Source organism: Zosterops lateralis, assembly GCF_965231275.1.
Source record: "Zosterops lateralis genome assembly, chromosome: 3".
In the NCBI taxonomy this organism is placed as follows: domain Eukaryota; kingdom Metazoa; phylum Chordata; class Aves; order Passeriformes; family Zosteropidae; genus Zosterops; species Zosterops lateralis.
The window spans coordinates 51,619,070-51,632,234 of record NC_139764.1 but is presented as its reverse complement, the minus strand read 5'-3'; the positions used below and the strand labels follow the sequence as shown (position 1 = coordinate 51,632,234).

The 13,165-nt window shown below is 43.0% G+C and overlaps 1 protein-coding gene across 6 annotated transcripts in view; it reads left to right on the top strand.

The window, feature by feature from the left end:
* The window catches only part of HIVEP2 (HIVEP zinc finger 2), a 136,745-nt gene extending 124,802 nt beyond the window's left edge, over positions 1–11,943 (top strand). For all 6 annotated transcript variants that reach the window (XM_083856878.1, XM_083856874.1, XM_083856877.1 and 3 more), the window contains 3 exons: positions 1,164–1,265; positions 1,817–2,727; positions 9,417–11,943. In XM_083856878.1, the coding sequence (XP_083713004.1) occupies positions 1,164–1,265; positions 1,817–2,727; positions 9,417–10,235 (1,832 nt within the window). In that variant the 3' untranslated portion in view covers positions 10,236–11,943. The remainder of the gene's footprint in view (positions 1–1,163; positions 1,266–1,816; positions 2,728–9,416) is intronic.
* The last annotated feature ends 1,222 nt before the right edge of the window (positions 11,944–13,165 follow it).

Genomic DNA, 13,165 nt, shown 5'->3' with positions numbered 1-13,165 from the left:
GTGCACAGGCACAAAAAACCTCCTACTGAGAAGGGAATCATTTGAACTAGCTGGAACTGAAGGTCAGAGAAGAGCCTGGCTTGTGGGTTTCTAAGCACACCTGCACTGTCCAGCAGAGGAGTTCAGTGTTCCTGCCCCAAGATGGCATGTGGCACAACACCATCTGGAGATGCTAGCTGAGGTCCTGTAAGCAGCATAAATGCCTTTCCAGAGGGCTTTCCTTGAGCTAAGAAGCACCAGTCTTGGTAGTGGGTTGGGTTTGCTTGTGCCGTGCTTTCCCGTTTGGGTGTTGCAAATGAGACTGAAGTGGCAAATGGATTAGAGTGATATTGTCCAGCTTGTGCTTTGCGCTGAAGATTCCTTGTCATGAAATGTCTCTTGGGGCCAATCTCAACCCAGTTTTTTTATCTATGATAAAAACAGACCAAGACAAGCACTCCAAGAAGTCAACAGTCTAGTGTTGGATTGCTCCCTCAGGGAAATGGAAGATTTGCTTTCAAATCTCTGCTGTGTCTGATTTAGATCCATACTCTAAATCTGGGAGCTGAACCTGAATTTCCCACATCCCAGATGGGCACTGTAAGCACAGCTTCTCTCAGTTCAGAGACTGCAATTAGATAGTAAACTTGCATAGAGAAGTCTCCCATAACTGTCTTTTTTTTGGTGGGGTACTTTTGCTTCCAAATGCTTGAAATGCATGGAGCATTTGGAAACCATGTGTGAAGTAAATGGGAGAGCCCTTACCTTGGAAGTGCCACTGTGTAAATAGGAGCATGAATTCTAAGTGGCTGCTGTGCTGTGGACTTACTTTGATGTCTAGGCAGTCTGTACAATTCATGAACAGTGAGTCCAGGAACAGATAACATCCAAAAATAAGTTTTTTAGAGATGCCTAAATATCATGTGTAAAATTGGAGAGATGCCTATGTACCTTTCAGGCCCTGAATTTATTTGAATTTTTTATTCTCTTTAGATATAAAAACCTACTCTCATTAAAATAGGCTCTGAGGGCAATGGTCTAGATGAGTCAGCCCTGTATGTTGTGGTGTTTTTTAAAGCTAAAACCCATCATCTGCAGCATAGTGGAGTTAAGATACACCAAAACCTTACTTGAAAAGTGATCTTTGTTGTTGTCCTTTAATTACATTAATCTCTGATCCATAGGAAATCTGACAAAACATATGAAGTCTAAAGCACACATGAAAAAATGCTTGGAGCTTGGAGTATCAATGACATCCGTAGATGATGCTGAAACTGAGGAAGCAGGTATGTCAAAATGATTTAATTTAGTCGGAATGGCCTCATTCCAACTACAGTATGGAAAGTATGGAATCTGCAAATGACTCATTGCACTTTAGCACAGTGATGGGCATGGGAAAATATATTACGACTATTTGGGGCATTTTTTAATTGAGAGTTAACTCTTTAATAAACAGCAGGTAAAAAAAGTAAATTCTATCTAGTTGTCTGGGTTATAGTTTTTTTTACATAAGAGGCACTAGAAATAAACGTATGGCCAGTTGTCATCTGTCTCATATGAGGTTCCCAATATTTCCACTTAAGATGTGAGAGATGGCAACATTTAGTGAAGTTGCAAGGTACTGTAGGATGAATTTGCTTTCATACTCCCTTTCAAGTATAGAATTTTAAGATATTATTTTGAAAAATATGTGGTTTTAATGGATGAAGAATGGCTTTATGCAGCCATCCCAGATGAAGTGCATACAGAATGGCAGGAAGTGTGCTGGGTGGGGAATGGTTGTGGCGTGAGAGGTGGGATATGTGCTAATCACTTGGACTTGCTGTGGTTGTTTCAGAAAATATGGAGGACATGCAGCAAGAGGCAGAGAAGAGCAGCAACCTGGCAGGGCTGTCAGCAGAGCACCAGTTTTCTGATGCGGAGGAATCGGATGGTGAGGATGGCGATGACAATGATGATGATGATGACGATGAGGATGATTTTGATGATACTCAGGGAGACTCAACACCAAAAACCAGATCAAGAAGCACCAGCCCGCAGCCCCCTCGGTTCTCCTCCCTGTCAGTGAACTCAGCTGGGGCATCGCAGGGGGCTTCCCCTGAGGGCTCCTTTTCCATGGGACACTCTTCCCTCATCAGTTACTTGGTCACCTTACCTAGCATTCAGGTTACTCAGCTTATAACACCAAGTGACTCCTGTGAAGACACACAAATGACAGAATATCAGAGGTTTTTCCAGAGTAAGAGTACGGATTCAGAGCCTGATAAAGACAGATTGGACATACCCAACTCCATGGATGAGGATTACACGCCTTCGTTAGATCCAAGTTCTTCTCCGAGAGACCTCTCACCTTCCAGTCGACAATCGTCACCTGGCTACGATTCTTCACCCTACAGAGATAACTCACCAAAGAGGTATTTAATGCCAAAGGGGGATTTGTCACCCAGAAGGCATCTGTCACCCCGAAGAGATATTTCACCCATGAGGCACCTTTCCCCAAGGAAGGAAGCTGTGCTGAGGAGAGAGCTGTCACCAAGACGGGATGTGTCACCGAGACGTCACCTATCGCCAAGGAGGCCAATGTCACCAGGGAAAGATGTGTCTGTTCGAAGAGATTTGTCTCCCAGGCGAGAGAGGAGGTATATGGCCTCCGTCAGAGCGGCATCTCCTCGCAGGGGCTTGTACCATAATCCAGCATTGTCCATGGGTCAATATTTACAGTCTGAATCTATTCCGGTGGGACATTCAGTAAGTATGAAACAATATTTTCACTCCTCTTGTCAAAAACTGTGCTCTTAATAAATTTGTACATTTCGGAAATTTTTGCAGCTTTGTGGAAGAAGAAGGCATAAATTTTGAGCCTTAGTGGGAAGTCCTGGGAAAAATACAAGAAACTTGGAATAGACAAGGGACCAAGTCAGGATGCTGATTCATTTAGATGGACTAGAGTCAGCCTAAGGGGGAAGTGTTCACTTGGTAGAATAAGTAGCTCCATCAACTCCAATGAAATTAGGCTGGTTTTCACTTTCTGCCTCCATATTCATTATATTACATGTATATGTATATGTATAATTTTTAAATTCTGTTTCAGAAGACTTACATGGTTTGTGAGGCTTGCTTCTGCACTGTAAAAAATCTTGTACTTTCTGAGCTCTCAGGTGAGATCAAGCCAAGATCAAGGCCTAAAGCCCTATTCTTATGGTATGGTGCCCATCACTGAGTATTGTTTAATGGAACAAAAATGCTAAGATAATGGAACCTCTTAGAAAAGCAGAGTGCACACTGAAATCAGGATCTGTGGCTGGAATTTAAAGGATATAATTGTGTGAGAGGAACAGGCAGCTGTCTGCCCCACAGAAAGTGCCCCAACCGTCCGGATGGAAATATGCAAAACTTGTGCAGCTGCTGTCTGTGCTCTTCCCTTTTGGTAAATCAGCTCTGAGAAACTGCCAGATTGGCACTTTTGACCAGCCCTAGCATTCACAAAGCACTCACTCCACAAATAGATTACATCTGCAGAGGTAAGGAATGGCCTTGCTAGGTGTGAATTTGCTTATTTACTATGCTTTCCTTGCCATGTTACTGTTGTGGCTGCTCTCTCACTGCCTGCCTGCGTGTGGGTTCAATCTGGGCAAGCTGTGACAGTCTCAGATTACCTCAGAACTCCTTGTTCCCCGCTCTTCTCCTGGCTGGCCTCTTCTCCCTGCTTCTTCATTCCCAGTCTTTTCGGTTCTCCATGTAGTCTTTGTGGTATTCTTCTGTGGAGGAGAATTGAACGCTGAGCTCGTACAGTCAGCATTTCTCAGCTCTGGTGTGATTTTTCTCTCAAGTGTCAGGCTGATGTGTTATCTGCTCTCAGGAATAGAGTGAGGGATGCACCTGGGCAAAGGTGGTTGGAGCAGAGGTGGACCAAAAAGAGCACTCAGCTGCCAGCCTGTCAGATCCAAAAGTGATTTCCCAAGATTTCGGGAGTATAAGAGAAATCTGCAACTTGAGTGGCCATATTTATAGGAGAGAGCAACGCAGGTACTTCTTCCACATCTTAGACATGGCCCCATGACCTAGTCAGTTGTTGGGGAGAGCACTGGAGAGGGGTGATTCATTAAACAGTCCTTGAGAAAGGGCATGCTGAAACCCTCCTGCACTCTCACAGGAGCAATCACTGCACAGCTGAGAGAGGAAACAAATCCCACTAGCAGTTCTACTGACTACGTGAGGGAGCACAAGTGGGTGAAGAGTCACCAGTTAAACCAGTCATGATGTCTTAGTATCAAATGAAATCACCATGTCAAATTATCAAATCAAATGTCATTCTACAGCTGACATTGTACAGGGTGGCCCAGTCCCTCATATCCCACAGGAGACACACTGGCATCCTGTAGTAAAGATTTTGGATGTGTAATGGTGCTAGCAAAAGCATATGTTGACAGTAATTCTTGGCCATCTCACAGTTCTTGCTGTAATATTTTTCTTATGTGTTGTGCACACCTTCCAGCAAGGCATTTAGCACATTGTAAGGACTCCCTTATCACTTCTCACTCCTTCTTTTGAAAACTCCACCATGCGAGACGGACTTTAAAGCTTACCTTGTTTTTGAGGTAGAGTCAGGCATGTGGTTGTGAAAAACAAAACGTAAAAATCAGTTGTCTTACAGAAAGCATCAGTAACTTGATGGCATGTTCAGTGTTTTGAGAGAGAAGGCCAGACCTCAGTAGAGTCACTACAACCTGATTACACGAGGCATCACTGGAAGTAGAGCCTAGGTAAACTTAAATGAAAAAAAAATGACAAGTGAGGATGATTGCCCATTGCAACAAATGACTGCAAGGAAGGACAGGTGGATTCCTCATGTCTTGATGCCTTTCTGGAAAACCTACTTTAGCCAAACATTAGACAAGCTTAAGTGAAACACAAGTTATTATACTCAGCATATGGGAAGACAAATAACACCTAAGCTTGCTATAAATGAAAGCTGTCAGAGAATAAAAAGGAATAAAGGTTGTTTTTCACTTTTTAGTGAAATCCAGCAAACCAGAACATCATTAATTAGCAGCTGTATTGGTGATGCACATGCCAGCTTACAATCCTTAAAATACTTTAAGAGCTGCATTGGGTTCCCAGTCCTTGTGGGAATAAGGGAAGTTTTGTGCTTCCAGTGCTTGCTATTCCCAGAAGAGGCCAATTTTCTTTCTTCTTAACTGAAATTGATGTATTTGCTATTTGCTTTAATCTCTTTGGCCAGTGCTGGTCTAGTTGCCCTTCATCTTCTTTCCTGTTGCATGTCCATGCACTTTGGTGGTCTTATGCAAAAGGCTTGTTAAGTGCTCTGGCATTGAAAGCACCACACAGAAAGCAATAAAAATTATTTGTTTAGGAAGTAGAAAAGAGCATGGTGAAAGTAAATATATTTTTAGGATTGTATAAAAATACAGGAAAATGCACACTTTTTTTTCCTTTGGCAGTCGATAACAGGATACACTCTTGCAACAGAATACTCTCTCTAAAGTAGCCTAAGTCTCTAGTGTATGCTGGGTCAGACTTGGCTTTGACAAGTTAAATTGGTGTATTTAAAATTAATGCCAGATATCTTCTGCTCTCTAAATACATTCGGGATCTTCTCTTCTGTCAATGCCAGAGGTTTCTTTCCTTACTGAGGAAGCTGATGCCATTATCAAAGGGCTCAGATTCTTCTTCCAGTCATCTTCTGCCAGTCCTAAGAGAAGGCATAAGAAGGCTTCATTTGTTCACCCTGAGTGACTCTCTTTTAGCATTTTAGTTTGGATCAGGCATATGCGTCTGTTGTCATATTTTTTGTGCTTTGACTCATATTTTCAGATCAGTCTTTGGGTAAGTGATCTGAATTGTTATCAGATGGAATTAAACTGAAAATGTGCACCAGGAGGGCAGCTGGTGCACTTGAACTATGAGTGGCCATTCAGGTGACTGCAAAGAGGCCACATAGGGTTAATATGAAGCAACTTTCCCTTCCAAACCCACAACACTTGCATTGTGAATATGGGATCCAGCACAAACATTTTCATTCCATTCCTGCTTGTCCCAACCCTTAGTACACCCTATTACTTCCTAGTGCAGACCAGAACCTTTGCCTCTTCTTCCAGTCTCAGGATAGAGGCAACAAGACCAAGAAAGTGCCTTGCTGTGAGTGGTACAGACTTGTCTCTCACAGCTATTTTAGCTTCTAGGCATTAGTGGATTTTCCTTGTGTTTCCACCTTGTTTTTCATCTCATTCATTTTGAAGTGTGAAGCCTGTCTTGATGTATTCAGAAGGGCTGAAGGGAATTAGGCACCTCTATGACCACTTGAAAGTTGATAGGAGTTAAGGTCATTTGATTATCCCAAACATGAATATTAAATCCCTTCCCAAACACTCACTACTTTATCATCATGAGTGAAATGCATTCTCGTACATAGAGCCAGAAACTTCTGAATTCCAGGTAAACTGTAAATAGGTTCACTGGTGCATCTGGGCTACTGTGGTGCATTCTCCGTAGGGCTGCAAATTCAGCTGGTCCTGAAAGTGAAGGCCATATGGAGTTACAGTCACTTTATTACTCATCATGTCTTTCAGGAGGCACATCGGTTATACACTCTGCTACTGATTTTCACTATAGAGTTCAGTGTTTTCTGATTTTTAACTTAAAAAAGGCTCAAGTACATTATGACAAGCTAATCAAAGAGACTGTTTTCCACCCAACATGTTTTTGCAAGCTGTGGTCTGAGGCTGCCCAAAGGATGTCTGTGAAGGGTGCTTGGCTTTGAAATGTGATCTTCCTCTTAATCTCCCACAGCCTGATTTGGGTGATGTACCAGATACAGGGTAAACCCTATCTCATCCCTGAGGCATTCTGGGGGACTAGTGAAGCTGGATATGGCTTTGCTCAGGGGTGTGATGTGGCAGTCTAGCTTTGTGACCAGGTCAGAGCATTTAGTGAAAAGCTGCTACAGAATACTGTTGCTTGGGAAATTATATGTCACCTGGAGTTGAAGGGAAACATGCTAAACTGTAACAAAAGAGAATTAAACTGCATTCCCATCACCTGACAAAGAGAAGAGCTCAGCTCACAGCACTGGCAGCAACCCATTCTGACTGCACTGCAAAAAGATACCGTGACTTCCTGCACTGTGCTCTGTGATCTGTTACTTGCCCTGCCAACTGAAGAAAATCTTCAGATTTTCAGGATGCTTGTTGAAAAAATTCAGTCTTTCCCTGTGAATATGTGTGTCTGCTTGTAGAAATGAAAGTGCTAGATACTGGTAAGGAAATAAAAGCAGGATGAGAGATAGGAACAGTTACTAGTGATTGTAACCCTTTATGTTATCTGTTTCCAAACTTACCTGCCAGACCTAGAGAAAAGTAATCCAGTATGTGCCCAGCCAGGCTTGGAAGGTATTCAGTGACATGCACACACTGTCACTGTCTATGTTAAAATCAGGCATGTGAGACATATATTGGATGATGCTGCTGATATTAAAGCACTCAGTAGTCTCTATAGCCACCTCTGTCCAACAAGGTCACACTCTTGCTCTATTTCCTTGTGAAACTCTGGCAGGGTAAAACATGAAGCCAGTGTCTTTCTCGGTTAGACATTTGTATGTGACTTGGTTTATTCTTTGATGAGTTTTACTCTTTTTTTGCTCAATTTCCCTTAGCCAAAGTTCACATCAGATGTAATAGTAATAAATGTCATGGTGTAGGAAACATCCAAAAGGACAATATGACTGAGAAACTGGTTGACAGACCAAAGATGGAAAAAAGTAGGGGGCAGGTGGCTGTGCAGAGGTGAAGTTAGTGATAGGAAGGACTGACAGGGTAGGTGAACTGTCTTGTGGCTTGGCATCTGCAGTTTATTTTGTAAAGTTTTCCCCATTCAGCAATATAATGTGTGGTCACTGTGCTGTCTTATGACAGTTTCTCTTTTATGAGACTCAAGCACCTCATTTTCTCAATAGGAAAATTCCCAACATAGATTAGTTTCTGAATAATATCTCTGAAGTTTGACTCTGATGATTATGGGTCACCCTTTCCTGTCTTGACATTGATTTATATTAAACAGGACAAAGCATCTGAGCACAGTGAGATGGAGCCCTTGGGTAGCACAGAAACTGAATCGTTAATTGCCCCCTAAACCAGCTCCCTGGGATGGGATCAAGAGGTTGCTTGATGCCTTGAGAGCTAGGATATCCCAGCAGTGAAGTGCTGCCACTTTAATGCATTGGCATTTAGCAGTGTAGTCCTGGGGCTGCCACACCAAGGCTGTGGTGGCATCACAGCTCTGGGGCAATTGATCCATGTTTGGTCAATTTGCAGAGCAGAGATGAGTGTTTTAATTCATTTAATTTCTTTCATATGAGAGTCCCTGAGAGTTGTGTGGCCAAATCCCACATAAAATTATGAAAATGTCATCCTGCACTTCATCATTACTCTTCTGGTCAGCAATAAATGATAGTTAATCATCAGATAGCAAAATTTTAAAACTTAAGAAAAAAAAAAGGAACCCAAAAGCCCAAGGCATATTTAATACTTAGTGGAGATGGAGCTATTTATTCTTCCAAGGCAGGAACTAATGGGAAGGCAGTGAAAATGTCAATATTGTGAGATTGGCTTTTATTAGCCATCACAAAATCTCCCATTCTTCTCAATCCCATTATGAGTTGGTGAGTCTCCCTGGGACAGAATCATCACTTTTGCTCACAGCTGATGCCTGTGCTTTTGTTATTATTTATTGTTTACACTGCAGATAAACCAGAGGGGTGCTCTATTGTCTCAATGAGTAGAAAAATTTGTGTCTTCATTGAACAGAGACACTTCAACTTGCATGGAAGTACCCACCTGCTTTCACCAAGGATTGGGCAAAGCTCCCAGGGAGCAAGTGGCTTTTGTGGGGCTCAAAAGCAGATTTTTCAGAAGGCAGTAAATACATACATGCTGTCAGATATTCCCTGTTACGCCAAGCAGTGGTGGTGAGCAGGGGATGTTCAGATGTGTACGTCTCTGCATTAAAGTTTAAATACCAGCATAGCTTTCCAAAAGAGAGGTAAGATGGATCTCCTGGCCAAATTTCTCCTGGGGAATGAAAATCTACTCCAAATTCAGTTCAAAGTTTCAGTTGAATATAATAGCCTCCACTTCCTGACCTAAATTGCTGCATTGTGTTGCTGAACTCTCTTAACTAGCCACTGCCTTTCACCTCAGAGGCATGAGCCCTGCAGGGCTGAGCTAAGCAAAACCTCCACTGTTGTTTGGATATGCAATTAGTGGAGTTTTCCAAATGCTTTGGGATCCATCTGAATGAAAGGTGCTTCATGAATGGGAGGTTGTATTAGACAGGAAAGCAGATAGGTGGTTTGGCAGCTAGACAAGAATTCTGCTAGTAAGCAGTGCTGACACCTCTTTTTGTTTTTCTTCTGGTTACAGAGGAGGGGGTTGTCTCAGGCACCTTACTTCAACATATATGGAGAAAAAGGAGGCATGGAGCATCGCAGGTCTAGCCTGTTCCCCAAAGGTCCGAGCGACTACGTCTTCAGTCATCTTCCACTACACTCCCAGCAACAGATCCGAGCACCCATCCCCATGATGCCTATTGGGGGTATCCAGATGGTCCATTCAGTCCCCGTGGCCCTTTCAGGTTTACATTCTCCGTCCGCTCTGGCCCTGCAGAGGGAGGCCTCTGAGGAGAAGCAAAGAGGAACTGCAGAAACCCTTACGAAAGAATCGTTTGGCATTTCTAAGCACCACGAGAAGCGTACCTCTCCGCACAGCTTGCACCCCACCGCTCCCCCCAGCGCCCCCTCCTCACCCCTGCTGCTGCTGGCACAGAGCACATCCGAGGACAGCGTCGTGGCCACCGAGAGGGAGCAGGAGGAGAACATACAGACTTGTACAAAAGCCATAGCCTCTCTGCGAATCGCCACAGAAGAAGCCGTTCTGCACGGGGCGGAGCAGCTGCAGAGGCCTTCTGAGCCTCACCAGAAACCCTTAGAAAGTGCACATTTTAGCATTAAACACTTTAGTGGATCTGAGCCGGGCCAGCCCTGTGCCTCAGCCACCCATCCTGACTTGCACGGTGGTGAACAGGACAGTTTTGGTACATCACAGACTGCGCTAGCCCATCCCACCTTTTACAGCAAGAGCTTTGTGGATGCCCAGCAGCTGGGCTTCCACAGCAGGAGCGACCCCCCGTCAAGCACACAGGAAAGGAAAGATCCGTCATCTGAGAAGAGCAAGCCACATTGATCTGAGATGCATGGAGACTTTCACCCATACATTTACCCCACTTTTTTTTTTTTTTCTAGAGATAGAAAAAGTATTCAACTTTACAGCATGCCTGTTCTAAGTTACAGTAGTTTGCTATTATATATACTTTTGTTATATCAAAAGAATTAGATAAAGTAACAAGTCATCATGAACCTGACCAAAACAAAATTTGAAATTCTTATTGGGTCTGGTACTTTTAAATTGTACAGATGTTTGTGCCTTTTCTTTACTTTGCTTATATTCTTATAAGCATTTTTTTAGCAGTAATTTGTACATATTTTAGAATTTGTGTATCTGCTTTGTAATAAATGTAATTTCTTTCCTTTTTTGGACACTTGGATCTAAATGATGTAAAACAGAACAGCATCAATATATGTGAGGTTGCACTAAAACATATTTTTATATGATTAAAACTGAACAGCTTTTATGTACAGCTCTGATTCTGTAATACTAATATTTATTTACTTTGTTTCATAAATTGTAAATTTTTTTCTTAATGTTGTGGATTGCTTTTCTATGTGAAGCATGGGATTTACTGTTGCGTAATTAGAACAAAATGTATATTGTAAAACAAGATATTTAAACTAGAGTATCTTATCTTATTCTGCACTTATGCATTAGTTAAAAAAAACAAAGATAAAAGATGTATCAGTCAGTTCTTAACTCTTGTAATTTTTTTTTGTCTCTTGTTTGCCGGATTGACTATAACTTAAGTGCTGATTGTGATTTTAAACTGATAGTACCGTAAAGCATTAAAGTAAAACAATGTGCTATTGTGAGTTTTTTCAAAGCTTTATAAAACAGTTATAAATATATTAAAAGTATTTGGTCTTATGTGAACATGTTGATCTATATACTCCTTAAAAAGCTATGGGAAAACATTCCACCCCATGTAAATATGTGCATCACTGGTGCCATCTGTGTAGCTCACCGGGACCACCAAGATTTGCTGTGCTGGTGCTTCCAGGAGCGGGACCGGGGCACTGCTGACTGCCAGGGGCAGAGTCCAGCAGTGTCCTGCCCCACTCCCTGGCCTCCAGCAGCAGGGTGGCAAGGCCCCTACGGCCGCTTGGGGCTGGGCGAGGAGCTGGCCTGCTGGCTGGACACACGGCGCCCTGCCGAGCCTGGCAGTCCCCTGCTCCCGAGGGCTGACCAAGGGCCGTAGGTGTCATGGAGGAATGTCCTGGAGTGTAGAGAGGGGTTTGAAGAGGAGAAAAAAGTGTTTCCTTGCACTTGAACTCCACAGCTGGCCACTCCCTACTGCAATATCCGTGCCAGTTTAGGGGGAGGCTCCCGTTCTGTCCTGTTCCGTCCTGTCCTGTGGACGGAGGTGTCATCACCCCAGCCTCTTCTGAAGTGGGTTTCATGGGCAAGAAAGTCACAGTCTTCCAGTGTAGGGTCTCCATCTGAGTAGGGTTTGCTCCAGAGGGAAGGGAGGAGGAGCCCGGGCTTGTGTTTGAACACGTGTGGTGGGTTACCACTTCCACCAGCAGCATGCGTGCACGCACGCACGCACACACACACACACTCAAACACACGCATGCATACGCACAGATGAAAGAAACCAACGACCTGGATTATATTTTGTGCTATTTAGTGGATTATAAATCTGTGAAAACAAGTTTGTATATTGAAAATACATCTAAGGAGTGTTCTTTAAAAAGAAATAAATATACAGTTACATGCATGAGGTGTCTAGTTTTCATGTGTTCTTTGAATTTCCCAAGTTTGTTGGTGTTCCAGCATTCTGCACAAGAAGCACCCTTAAAAATGTGAGTGGTAGTGAAAAATGTGGACCATATATTGGCTTCCTCATATATTATCAAACCAAACCGGTTTAGTTCTCCAGTAATACCCTGTGGGGGCAGAGCCACAGGTGGCATGTTGTCATAATTCTAGCATGATGGCATATGATTAGTGTAATACCATAATGGACGGTGACCACTTCTAAGCATTAAAGGTTAGCTTCTTGTACCCATTGCAATGTTCTGCCTTTATTCCAGATCATTGTGGTAACCTTGCCAAGATAAGCATATGCCAGAAAACTGGCTCATCTCAGACTGGAGAGAAGAGAAACAATGTATGTAGTTGGAGATGAGCAGCCTGTTGGATCATGCTTCCATAAAAAAAGGAGAACTCAATTATACATTTTAAATAAACAAGCTCCATCTGATAAAAGCCTCTCTCCTCCTGGGCTTCATGGCTGTATTGAGAACAAAATGCTCTGCACAATGATCAGCTAATCAGGTAATCATAGCTATTTTATTAAAAGGGAACCAGGCAACCCCTGATGGTAAATGCTCTATTAGCATTGCCTTTGTAAGCAACCCTTTTACTGTGGGAGTTACCTCTGAGTTGTTTGATTATTTCAATTAATTTGCAGCTGCAATTTGCCATCCACCTTCTCAGCCTTGGGGCATTTTTTTTATAATCCGTGAGCAAGTATCACTGGAATTGCATATGATATTTTTGAGTTACAGTGGAGCAACACTGAAGAAGTTTCAGGTGCTTACAATCTTAATTGTATTTTCTTAATGAGCTAATGTGTATAGAGTGCTTTGAAAAAAAAACATATCCTTGTACAAGGTTTAGGCATCAATGATAACTTTTCTTGCTTTGGAAAGGGTGTGGAGGAGAAATGGCAAACATGTCTGACAAAATTTTCCCAGGCATGAGCAATATTCAGAATCAACATAGCAAGCACAGCAACTGGGACTGAGGGGCAAATAATTCCGTGAGCGCTCTGCCTGCACGTCTCAGTGCAGCCCCCTGCGAGCTGCCTGTGGAGATGATGGTGTGGGGCTGTTTGTGCCCCGCTGTGAGGAGCCTACGGCTCAGCCTCCATGCTGGGAGAGTGCAGCTGCATGGCTCCCTGCCCGGTATGTCAGTCTCCAGGCAGGACTGGAGTT